At 32.8% G+C, this 13157-nt stretch overlaps 1 protein-coding gene across 1 annotated transcript; it reads left to right on the forward strand.

Annotated features, from left to right (window-relative positions):
* The first annotated feature begins 8108 nt into the window (after positions 1-8108).
* LOC132035013 (factor of DNA methylation 4-like) lies at positions 8109-10125 on the forward strand. Its single transcript, XM_059425337.1, has 6 exons — positions 8109-8348; positions 8830-8898; positions 8974-9255; positions 9643-9751; positions 9838-9853; positions 9938-10125. Exons 1-6 carry the CDS (start codon positions 8109-8111, stop codon positions 10062-10064), a joined length of 843 nt encoding a protein of 280 aa, XP_059281320.1. The 3' UTR covers positions 10065-10125.
* The last annotated feature ends 3032 nt before the right edge of the window (positions 10126-13157 follow it).

Below are 13157 nucleotides of genomic sequence, written 5' to 3' on the forward strand. Positions count from 1 at the left end.
CCATTTTAGACCACAAGCTTCAATAGGAAGTAAAGTTTTAGAAAGAGTACAGTTTGGGACAAAGCATAACTTAATATCTTTCCCACCATCAAACATGACATTTAGAAAATTACCAGACTGTGTAATAGATAGACCACAGACATGCTTGGTAGACAATCTATGGATATTATACAATAAAAAAGACACAAAACATTTTATAGCAACTTTAAATGCTCTATGCCAGTATTTTACAAACAAGAATCAAGATAAAAAAAAATTAAATATTATGTTGTAATACATGGCAAGACAAATGGTATTTTTCAAACTTGGCCTGAAGTTATAGATTCAATAAAAGATATGGAAAAACCACTTTTCAAAGGTTTTCATGATTTTACTGAGGCATTCGACTATGCTAGAGGAATACTGGGTCCAAATTACTATATTTCTCCAGCACTTAGACAAAATCAAATCCAGACAAGGTTCTTCAATACAATATCCAAAAGGACACAAACAAAGTGATTTTTTTGTGACCATTGTTCTTCACTTACTGAGGCATTCAAAAGACTAAACTAGAAAAATGAGATATTGATCCAAGAAAAGACAAGACTCATGGAGTAAGTGAGAATGCTAGAACATAGACTCCAAACAGTAAAATTCGAATTGATTCAATCACAGAGTTTTCCATCTCAAGACGAAATGGATGAGACGGGTGTGCATTCCCCAATGAATGCAGTAAAATCCATTGTATCGGATAGAGATACAGCTAGCCCGGTTCAAACGGTAACCGGTAAAGACTTATCAAATCCATTAATGGCTGTCACTTTGCTAAAGTGAAGATGAAGGATGTTTATCTCTTCAGACAAGACGAAGACTACCAAAGACATTAACACTAGGAGACAATTCAAAAAAGAAAAGTTTATTCAAAAAAGAAAAAAAATGATAAAATAGAAGACATCGTAAAATAGACATTGGAAAAGTTTTTTCAAGAAAAAATCAAGAGAAGCATATAATTAAAAATCCTAGTCCACAATTTTCTCCTAGTCCAGATTTGTCTCCAGTGCATAGTTCAGACCCTGAAGGATTTATTGAAGATTTTCATAATAGTGCATTCCAAGATTCACAAGACCCAAACGATGTCGATTCGGGAATGAGTTTTGATTCTGTTGCACTACACAATCTAGACACATAAAAAGGGATGATAGACATATAATTATGATAGCTAAGACAAAGAAAAAGCAGATTCGTTGAAGAAAGCAACAAAGACAGATGAAGACAACTTTGATAAAGTATCTTTAATAAAGCAGCTACAGGACCAACAAGGACAATAATACATAGACTCTTCTGAAATTTTCACATGACGATGGGGCCCCAAGCGCACCCGGCTGAATTTAGAAAGATTCTTTAACAATTTGAAATCCGAAGGTGAAGTCGGGAAGCTCCTATAAATAGAGGACATTTGTGAAGACAAAAGACATCATCAACAACACATACAAGCACCAAACACCGAAAAATCCATATTCCTCTTCCCTTTCGCCAAATGCCTCAACTCCTTTTTCCAAACCAAACTTTTGTAATATAAACCTCTAGTATAAAATAGCTTTAGTTTTCCAATAATCCTCCAAGTGTGGGAAATAGTCTCTGGGGTTCCCCGAAAGGGCAACCTCTCTCCGTCTTTAAGTCATGTAAGTTTTTATAACTATGTTTCTGTATTACTCTCCCAGTTATGTACATTATTAAAGTGTTTATTGTAAATCTATGTTATATAAATCTATGTTTAAGTAATTTCTTGTTATTGTGAATCTGTTACTCTTAGTATATCGTATTCTCTTAATTTCTTAATAAACTCGATGGATTAATCTGTAAATTCCTAGGTGTTGAGAGGCCATTAAAATATCCAAAAATGATAAAGGAAGAATTGTTGGCCATGTCCGGGGTATGGTTAAAGAAGAGGATTATTAAGAACAGAGGTTAAGAGAAAGAGATGAACAGTGTAACAAGATTCATAATTGGACAGAGTCCATATTAAGTAAAAAAAAAAAAAAAAAAAAAAAAAAGGGAGATAAATAGAAACCTAAAGATATAACTATATGATAAGAAGACATTTAGGAGTGAGGAAGTACCGAGTAGGATTATTTAAAAACTGAATTTTTCTATCTATCTCTAATTCTTGTGATTTTAAGAAATCGAAATTCTGTTCTAATTTTTTCAAGATTTTCTTTTGTTTATCTTTGCGAAGATTCTATTATGTCTAATATTCAACTTGTATTTTTATTATTTTCTTGAGATTTTTCACTTACGTAACTCTAAAGACAATCAACAAAGATTACAAGAGTTAATAGATATAATATCATGTTTAGAATATAGACTATTAGGATATATAAGATCTCGAAAATTCTCTCAGAAACAAGTACCAAAACGCTTTAAACCATATTAATTATCTTTATATGAAAACACAGCTTTTCGCAAGACAAATAGCTATTAATTATTGGAATTTATATAGAGACATAGAACGTAAACAAGAGCTAAGAAAAATTCATATTCCCCTTCCCTTTCACTAAATGCCTAAACTCCTTTTCCCAAACCAAACCTTTGTAATATAAACCTCTAGTGTAAAATAGTATTAGTTTTCCAACAATCCTCCAAGTGTGAGAAATAGGCTCTGGGGTTCCCCGAAAGGGCAACCTCTCTCCGTCTTTAAGTCATATAAGTTTTTATAACTACGTTTCTGTATTACTCTCCCAGTTATGTACATTATTAAAGTGTTTATTATAAATCTATGTTATATAAATCTATGTTTAAGTAATTTCTTGTTATTGTGAATCTGTTACTCTTAGTATATGGTTATTCTCTTAATTTCTTAATAACTCGATGGATTAACCTGTAAATTCCTAGGTGTTGAGAGGCCATTAAAATGTCCAAGAATGATAAAGGAAGAATTGTTGGCCATGTCCGGGGTGTGGTTAAAGAAGAGGATTATTAAGAACAGAGGTTAAAAGAAAGAGATGAACAGTGTAACAAGATTCATGACTGGACAGAGTCCAGTAAAAAAAAAAAAAAAAACTCACACTTAGAGGATTATTGGAAAACTAATGCTATTTTACACTAGAGGTTTATATTACAAACGTTTGGTTTGGGAAAAGGAGTTGAGGCATTTGGTGAAAGGGAAGGGGAGTATGGATTTTTCTATGTTTGGTGCTTATATGTGTTGTTGATGATGTCTTTTGTCTTCACAAATGGCCTCTGTTTATAGGAGCTTCCGGACTTCAACTTCAGATTTCAAATTGTTAAAGAATCTTTCTGAATTCAGCCGGGTGCGCTTGGGGCCCCATCGTCACGTGAAAATTTCAGAAGAGTCTATGTATTATTGTCCTTGTTGGTCTTGTAACTGCTTTGTTAAAGCTACTTTATCAAAGTTGTCTCCATCCGTCTTTGTTGCTTTCGGCGTCTACACTTACTATAGAATATATACTTTCATTATCAGACATGTATTCGTCCACATTTATTAAAGTGTCTTGAAAATCTTCTATTAATTGAGAATTTCTTGTTTTATTGTTTATTCATTTGGGCATGTATAAGCTAAATGTTCTACACTTCCACAAGTAAAACACTCTAATCTACTCTTGTAATTTCTTTATGTTCTATATTTTCTAACATATATATATATATATATATATATATATATATATATATATGTAATATAAAACTAGGCATAGATAAGGTGATTTGACACCTCTCTATGATCAGCAACGGTATTTATCTTTTTTCTCCTAATTTTGGCATTTTCCCTAATTTTTTCCCATTTATTTGCTATTTTAAAAAAACTCAAAAAGTGACTCATTGAATTTTAATGCTGTTTAAATCGGGTAATTGCTCATTCTCACGTTTCTTCCCTATTAAATCTCTACACGACTACACCGACGTCCCTTGCCCATTAAATTAATTAATATCATTAGCATTATCATTAGCGTCAAGTATAACGTAAGTAATCAATTTCAAAGGTCTGACAACCACACTCATTGCAACAGGCTATAAATATTAGTAGGGGCCTAATTCCATATGCACTGCAAGAAATTCAGTTCAAGAGAAAATTGAACACTGCTTCACGGCGTGAAATAATATTTTTTAGGCTTTTTAGTGGAGTATATTTTTCGTTGATAATTAGACAAAAATGCAAATATCATGGTCATGCCTAGAAGAACTAAGATTAAGTTTACATAAAAATGCGACTTTTTTTTTAATGCCAATAATATAGAGCATCCAATCGAATATTTCTAGGGTGTTGGAGGCTATAGTATAACAAGGTTAAAGGAACTATGTGCTATATCTGAGAATTTAAAGTGAAAATCAAATTAACTAATGGAATTTATTAACTTTCTTAATCACACTCACACTTATGTGACAGATTTAAGTTCGTTATTTTAACTTTTGAGGATCATGTTCATTACTTAAGACTTGAATGATTACAATTCTCACCGAGTCAGGAGTTTTGAATGGTTAATTTAAGATTGAAATGGGAGGATAAAGATAGGATGAAAATCTACAAAATAAATTAAGAAAAGGGAAAGAAAGTATTAGAAACGAGGAAATTTGATCGCATAAATGATGGGATACATTTAATTAATCATTGATCTTTTTCTTAATTTCTTTTCCTTATCTATAACATTTTTCGTATCCTATTCTTTACTTTTTTAGTCTTTATTTATATTTTATGAAATATAAGTGTCAACAATTCATACTACTAAGGCACAATATATTGATTAAGAGAAAGGCCTAAAAAAGAAGAAGAAAAGGTGAGTTATTATTGCAAGGTTACATCCCCAGATTTTACAACACCATTAATTTGTTTTCTTTTCATTACTTTTTTTTTTATTTTTTTTTTATATACTGATCTAAACATGCTATTTTTTTCTGCCCTGCATTATTTCTCAAAATATTATTTCTACCAAAATCAATAAGACGCTAAAAGAATCATGAAAAAAGCTATTTGATTGTAAAATTGATTTTTTTAATAAAATTATGATACCCATGATAAAGTATATATATTTATGACCGCGCGAGCGAAGCGCTACCAAGCACATTAGTTAACTTATCCACGCTTCGCACGGTAAGAAATTACAAAAATCACGAAAGGATATATTTTTTTAAATAAAAATTAGTCGACATAGAAAAAAGATAACTTTAGCAAAACAAAAATTAATATGTAATAGTATAAAACATACGTATAAGGAGATCCACGAATGAATATATAAGGAAAAATACATTAAAACATAAAATAGAAAAGTATACCTAAACAAAAGCCTCCCACTTTTGGTAGTTAAACTCTACAATATGACATTTCTGTTTAGTTTATTTTAGAAATTTCAAAAGTCTCAAAATATACTGCTACTAATAAACATTATTTATAATAATTAATATTATTTGAACAATATATTTTGCATTACTTTATTATAAGAAGTCAAAAGCAACTAAATATACCTACTTAATTTTTCATCTTCCACTAATAGTTACTGTAAATATATCTACTTAACGTTTCCTTTTCCATTGGTAATAGTTAATATCATTATACCTATTCAATCTCTTCCACGGTAATACAGTAGTTATTTAGTATATAGAATAATATTTACCATTAATAATTAAAATTATCTCTACTATTTGTGAAAAATATTTTTTTGTTTTTACCTTGTTTTAAAAGATCAAGAGTCTAAATATAACTATTGAGATATTCCTCTTCCACTATACTATTAGTTTTTACTCGATATCAAAAATCAATTTTTGATCTTTATGACATTATAAAACCTTTTATCATTTTTTTTTATAATTGCTCTTTTGTCAATTATTTTATGTTTTTTAACCACAATATATAACAAATTTTTATTTTTCTGCAACGATGAAGAACGACAATCCTGTATTACCAAAAATTATTTTGCTGAATAACAATCATGCATGTATCAACATTTTTCCACATAAGCCACATGTAGAGTTGTAAATTTAAGTCTTAGTATTTAACTGAAGCAACTTTTAAATCTCAAATTATACGTAGTTCATCTATTAAAAATAATGTTCATATCTCTAAATGATGTTTATCTAATTAGGAAAAATGTATATTATAAAATTTCCATATGATTCGATACCTGAGAAATTAAATAGTCGCACAAACCTACGGCTTCAAGTTGAACCCTCTCGGATAATGAAATGGACTATTAATTCAAATGTCAAATACCTTATTGGAACTATTTGACTTAAGCGAATTAATGAAGGTCTGAAATTTTTGACAACCTTTTTCCATCCATCAATTGTGCTTCTGCAACATCTACTTTAAACTCTTTCACGAAATAAATCGAAATTACAAAAAAAAAAAAATACATTAAATTAAATCAACGACCTCGTGCGAGATTCGACATTCGTCGAGTGAAATTTCACATAAGAAAAAGTGTCTTACTCAGTAATAAGTGCTTTGTAGCCCGAATAAAACTCATTTGTTCTCTGAACATGCTCTTTTCCACAAAATCAACAACCATAAGATCCCAATTGATATGAACTTATACAATTATATATGGAGGAGGACCATTAGTTGTCATTAAATTATACAGTAATAATTTGGAGGTTATTGACATGGAAAGGAACGCACTACTAAAAAAACAGGATTTTCTGACAAAAAAAATGGCAATTTCCGACCTCATGAGGTCGGTTTTGGGCAAAAAATGACCTCAAAATTGGGTCGGAAAATAGTGGGTCGGAATTATTACCGACCTCATGAGGTCGGTAACGTTTTTTCAGTCGGGTATTAATTAAATAAAATACCGATCTCATTAGGTCGGTAAATTATATTAATAATATAATGATATGAGTTTACCGACCTCGTGAGGTGGGTAATTTATATGAATATATGATATATTGCTTTAGATTTCCGTCGTCGTGAGATTGATATTTTATAATTTTTCCAAAATATTTGCGGAGACCCGACCTCATGAGGTCGGTAATTTGTAATTTTTGGGAAATTTTTTCTCGAAAACCAACCTCATGAGGTCGGTAATTAGCAATTTCTAGATAATTTTGAGTTTCTGGGAATATTTTGCAGCAAACCGACCTCATGAGGTCGGTAATTTGCAATTTCTGGGAATATTATGCATATAACCGACCTCATGAGGTCGGTAATTTGCAATTTCTTGGAACATTTTGCAGAAAACCGACCTCATGAGGTCGGTATTTTGCAAAAAAATTGGTAGGATCCAGCAGCTATTCCAGCTGCCCCCTGTCAAGACGAAAACAATTTTATATTCAACTAAAACCAGCTCAAATAGCTGCCAACACTTCACCAAACTACTAAAAAACATAAAACATTAAGCTACTTCAACAAACACATATATTACAACCAATAATACGTCAAATTCAATTCGAAACTACTTCAAAGTTGAATCAAAACGTCATTCAAACATTCCGAAGAGACATTACACTAGTTCAACATTCGCAAACATCTACACAACATTAAACTACTTCAACCTTTGCAAACATCCACAAAACATTAAACTAGTAGATCTACACTAAGTTAGTCTACAACATTAGACTACCTCACCCCTCGCAAACATCCACAAAACACTTACACAAGCCACAAATCCACCACAACATTAACATTCAAACATGACTTTGTGTGTTTGACACGTGAGTCCCATCATCATTCGCACCACTAGATTGAGTATGAGGGTTTCGAGCATTATCAAGACACGAGGGAATCCCCCTAGAAGCAAGTAATGCGTCTAATTGGGCCCTCATACCGTCAAACTGCAGGTCCCTCCGCCTCTCTTTCCGGGCGCCAGACACATTTGTTCTGCAATGAAAAGTAAATGAGTTTATTAATAAGGAATCGATCAATTTAAGCGGATTGTTTAAATAAAAATAATGAATGCATATACCTTAAACGCATAATAGATCTGTCTCTGGCGATTTGGTGACATCTGGCCCCAAGTAGGTGAGTCTTTAAATAGTTTTGCTATCTCATCTGTAAGGAGTCTTGAAGCTTTGTCTGGTAACCAACTACCAAAAATATAAAATTAAACACTTAGAAATTTCTTTTTGTCCATAATCTTTGGATAAAGGCAACTGGTGATAGGAGTTTGCTGAATCAGAATAAGATGGCTCAAATGACACGTATGAATCAACCTAGAGCCTATGTGTTTACCAAGGAGCAATCTGACCATATCCTACAAATGCTGAGTAAAAGCAGTTGTTTCTCAGCAAATATGAACAATGTGAATGCTATAGGATCTGGTGACATCTCAGGTAACACAACTGGTAAGGTTTCCGGTATTTCTAATGAGTGCTTAGCTAAGTTAGCTCAGTGGATCATTGATAATGGGGCAACTAACCACATGGTTTCTAATAAAAACATACTAAACAAGTCATCTATAGTGAAAAAAAAAAATAAGAATCCAAAATCAGTATATGTACTTACCAAATGGTGACATATCCATGGTTACTCACACTGGTTCTAGTTCCATGTCACCTAGAAGTACACTTGAGAATGTGTTCTCACTACCTCAGTTTAAGTATAAGTTGATGTTTGTATCTAAGGCTACAAGAGAACTGAAATGTGCAGCCTTCTCTCCTCCTTCCTCCAACGCACCCATTTTCCATGTTTATGTTACACGCATCTGGAAACTTCTTCGTGCAAATATACTATTCCAAAATGAAGCTACAAGAACCTAGTATTTATTTGCGTCCAACTTTAATTATGTTCTCAGTTTAGCTAATACTGTCTGTCATTACATAGTCAAGGAATATATCACATCTATGCTTGGCCTGCTCTTTCTGTGGAAGTGTTTGGCTATAAAATTTCTCTTTTATGTGTTTAAGAATGATAGAGCAGCAATGGAGCAAAAGACGGTTGATGAAAGTGTCTTAAGTTTTGCGGAAGAACAGAAGGTTTGTATTCCAATTCTGTGTTTTTACTCAGCTTATGTAATTAGTCTCTGACATCTTAGAGAAATTTACTTGCAGAAGGTGAAAGAAACTCTCCGTCAGCAGAACATGGAGCTGCAAAAGAAACTCGACTTGAAGCAAGTGCTGGATTTGGAGATAGAACGTCTCAGAGGGGCTATACAAGTAACGAAGCACATGGAAGATGGCCAAGATGGGAAGAAAAAATTAGAGGAGATCGAAGAGAGCTTAAATGACAAAAAAGAAGAACTAGAAGATCTTGAAGCTCTGAATCAAGCTCTAGTTGTTAAAGAGCAAAAGGCAAATGTTGAGTTAAAAGATGCCCGGAAGGAATTGATCGATGTAAGTACAACTCTCTACAGTTAATGTTTGAATAATACTGAAGCTTTTATTTGTCTTTCAAGGGAATAAGAACATCATGAATGATTAGGAGCAATTCATTTTGACCTGAGAGAGTCGCATGTACATGTTCAGTTATCTGTCAAAACCTATTACGAATTCCCTAGAATCTGCACCATCAACTAAGCTTCTCCCATATTCTATGTTGCTGAACATTCCAGTCTAAATATTTATGGATAACTTTAAGTCATAAGGACTTAGCAAGCAGGCTTCATATCATAATGCATTATGCTGTCATGAAAGTCCATCTTTCAAAGTTAGTTTACTTGGGAAAGTCATTATTACATGGTGAAAATGTGACAAATAAAACATGATTTTCATGGCATTTAGGTAATGAAGCACTACTCTTCTCGAGCTTTAATCGGTGTCAAGAGAATGGGAGAACTTGATATGAAAAACATTTCAAGACATAACCAAGATAAAATTCCTTGGAAAAGATGCTGATTTTCAAGCTGCTCAGTTGTGTTCAACCTGGGAACATCAACTTAAGGATCCCAATTGGTATCCCTTTAAAGATGTAACCAGTGAAAATGATTCCAAGGTAATGGATTATAACTTATAGTTATTTTCCATCTCTTTGAATAAAATACTTCTAACCTACTGCTGTGATGGAGATGAATGAAAGTCCCAGTAATAGTAGATGCATAACAACAGAGATGTGGAATTATAAACTTGGAAGGAAAGCTACCCTCAATGAAGGAATAACATATGTTCTCCAGAAGTTGAAGGCCAGTAAAGCAAAGAGGCGTTAACTTTCACGGTTATGTTTACCATTTTGAATTGCATATTATACCTTTCCAAGAAATTACAATATCTGTTTTAGAGACAAAGAAGCATAAGTTTTTACCTTTTTTCAATGGTTGTATATGTCATGACAAAAGTAATTGAACAATTTTCTAGTCGTGCTGCCAAAGGAATCCAAAGCCTGCTTAGAGAATCCATGGCTGAAGCATTAATCTGTTGGTTTTGCCTTGGTTAGTAGTTGGTTATATGAAGCCAAATTTTCCTTTTATCTTGAGTTTTGTTATTACTTTTAGGGGAAATTATTGAAAATTCAAATTCAAATTCTAAATACTAGTCATGTATACATGTATTCAGGGGTTAACAGTATGAGCCATGTTAGCTATTGGTCACAAGACTTTGATCTATTTCTGAAAAATCAAAGGCACAAGCTAAGTATACCTGATGAAATTTAGTTTTTACCTTGATTTTTCAGAAGCTGGTTTAGCTCCTCGCATGTTAAGCATTTTGAGTACTGATTCATGCATATGCAATTACTGCATCCTCTGTAAAGTATACCCGATAGCTAGCTCTTAATACTTCATTTAACAAATTTCCAGATTGACAAACTTATCTAAGGGGAAACTTCACAGTTATTTCTTTGGTCGAAAGAGTAACAAATTTTTTGTTCAACCAAGTAACTCATTTACAGCTGCTAGTTCATTGTACCCTAGAACTAGACCTCAGAAAAACAAAAGCTCTTAATCTATAACTCATAGGAAGATGGCGATTAGGATTAAGATAAGGTAAGGAAGGCGGCGGCGATGACTAGCAGGAATGACGGTGACGTCGCCGGATTTATTAGGGTTAGACGGAGAGGGGAGAGAAAAGGTGAGAGGAAAAGAGAGAGAAATGGGACTAATTGGATGCGTCTGGATATATTATTTGATTAATTATACCGACCTCATGAGGTCGGTATATTTAATAATTTTATTTTTAATTTAAATAATACCGACCTCGTGAGGTCGGTATTCTTTTAAATTAAAAATAAAATTATAATATTTAGCATCAAATAAATTTCCGACCCAAATTAAAAATAAAAATTGAGGTCGCTACATTAATTTTTTCAAATTTTGGTACAATATTACCGACCTCATGAGGTCGGTTTATTTTAAAAAAAATTAAAAAAAAAAATTACGACTTTACCGACCTCATGAGGTCGATTTTTTTCCGACCTCAACTGAGGTCGGTTTTTTGAGGTCGGAAAATCCTGTTTTTTTAGTAGTGACGGTGGTTATGGACATGAAAAGGGATGGAAGTTATGAATATCATTAATTAATTGTAATAAAGATTGTAATTATGTACAGTTCCTGAGACATTTTCATTAGCCACCTACAATTCATGAAGTCTTTCAATTGCCCATAGTTATTTTCATTAATTGTTGCAATATTTCATTTGTCTTTGGAAGAAAAAAACTTAAGCACATTTAATATAATTAAGAGAGTTAAATGAGTGCTTTTTTAGATTATTTTACATAGACTATAAATGAGAAAAATAGAAAAAAGCCCAAAAAAAGGAAAAAATAGATAAATAAGAATGGTGGTCATAGAGAGGTGTCACATCACCTTATCTATGTCTAGCTTTATATTATATATAGATATAGATATAGATTTGAAAGCATGCTTAGGTTAAAGAGAACAATTTGCATTTGCTAGCGAGAAAAAGGAAAGACCCCTTCTTTAACTGGTCCTATTTGTGTCTTCTAGAATGAACTTAAGAATATACTTTTCAAATAAAAAGGAAGCCAGATAGACTTTTAAATCTTCAAGGGTTATAGGTTCTTGTTGAAACTAAATAAGATTCACAATCATCATTTTAAAAAGGGGAGAGGTGCAAATATACCTCTTGATTTTGCGATTTAGAGCAGATATACCGCCCGTTATACAAGTGGTGTAAATATACCATGCAACTATAAAAATGGTGCAAATATACTTTTTTTGCTGACGGAATTCTTTTTAAAAATCATTTAGTTTATTTTTTAATTAAAAACAATACCACGTGGCTTTAAAAAAAGTCTACCCATTTTTTTTTTAGTAGACATATTTTATTTTATTTTGACAATAAAATATAAATATAACCATACCAACAAATTGAATACACCTAAGGATTACCTAGTACTTAACCACTAGCTGGGGTCAAGAGAAGCCAGGCCTCAAGAAAACTAATTGCAAATTTTAGCCAAAAACTAAGCACATTCCTAATTGCTTTGTATCCTCTAAACATAGTAATTCTCTCCCTAACTATTGTCTTTATTTGTTGAATGAAAAAATCTTTATGTACACACAAAATCTGTACACTCTGCCCTTTGAAAATTTTTCCATTTCTAGCTTGCCATATATGGTATAACACTGCTCCATATCCAGTAGCTATTGTTTCTCATTTAAACTTACTCCACCTCATCTGCTTGAATTGTTGTAGAGTTAGCTGGACACTTCCCAACTGCAACTTGATCCCCAACCAATCTTGTATTCCATCCCACAGCTCTTTAGCCCATTCACAGTCCACCAATAGGTGTGCTGAGTCTTCTTGTTTTTGTGAATTACACAACACACACATGTCATCATCACAGTCAATGCCCAATCGACTTAACCTTGCTCTAGTTAGCAATCTCTGTTGCATTGCCAGCCATACCAGCACTCTATGTTTCGGCAGCAAAATCTTGCTCTGAATCAAGTCAGCTTCTGCAATTTTAGGCCTGTCATCGAGCAATGCAAGAGCGCTCATAGTCACAGAATATTTGCCATTGCTTGTGAGACAGTACCTGTCTTGTGAGTACCAATTGATCATGCTCAGTTTTATCTTGTGAAGTTGCTTCCAATACCAGCTACAGTCTTGCTTTGGGACATGATTCCAAAAATCTACCTCATCTTTCGTATAAATGCCATGCACCCACCTTACCCACAGTTGCTCCTTGCGATGCATAAATTGCCAGATTAGTTTCCCTATAGATGCAATATTCCACAATCTACAGTTTTTCACATTCAAACCACCCTGTTTCTTTGAACAGCATAATTCATGCCAAGCTACTAATGCAATCTTCCTTCCTCTTTAAAACCCCATAGGAA

The sequence above is a fragment of the Lycium ferocissimum genome, chromosome 10 (genome assembly GCF_029784015.1).
Source record: "Lycium ferocissimum isolate CSIRO_LF1 chromosome 10, AGI_CSIRO_Lferr_CH_V1, whole genome shotgun sequence".
Taxonomy (NCBI): domain Eukaryota; kingdom Viridiplantae; phylum Streptophyta; class Magnoliopsida; order Solanales; family Solanaceae; genus Lycium; species Lycium ferocissimum.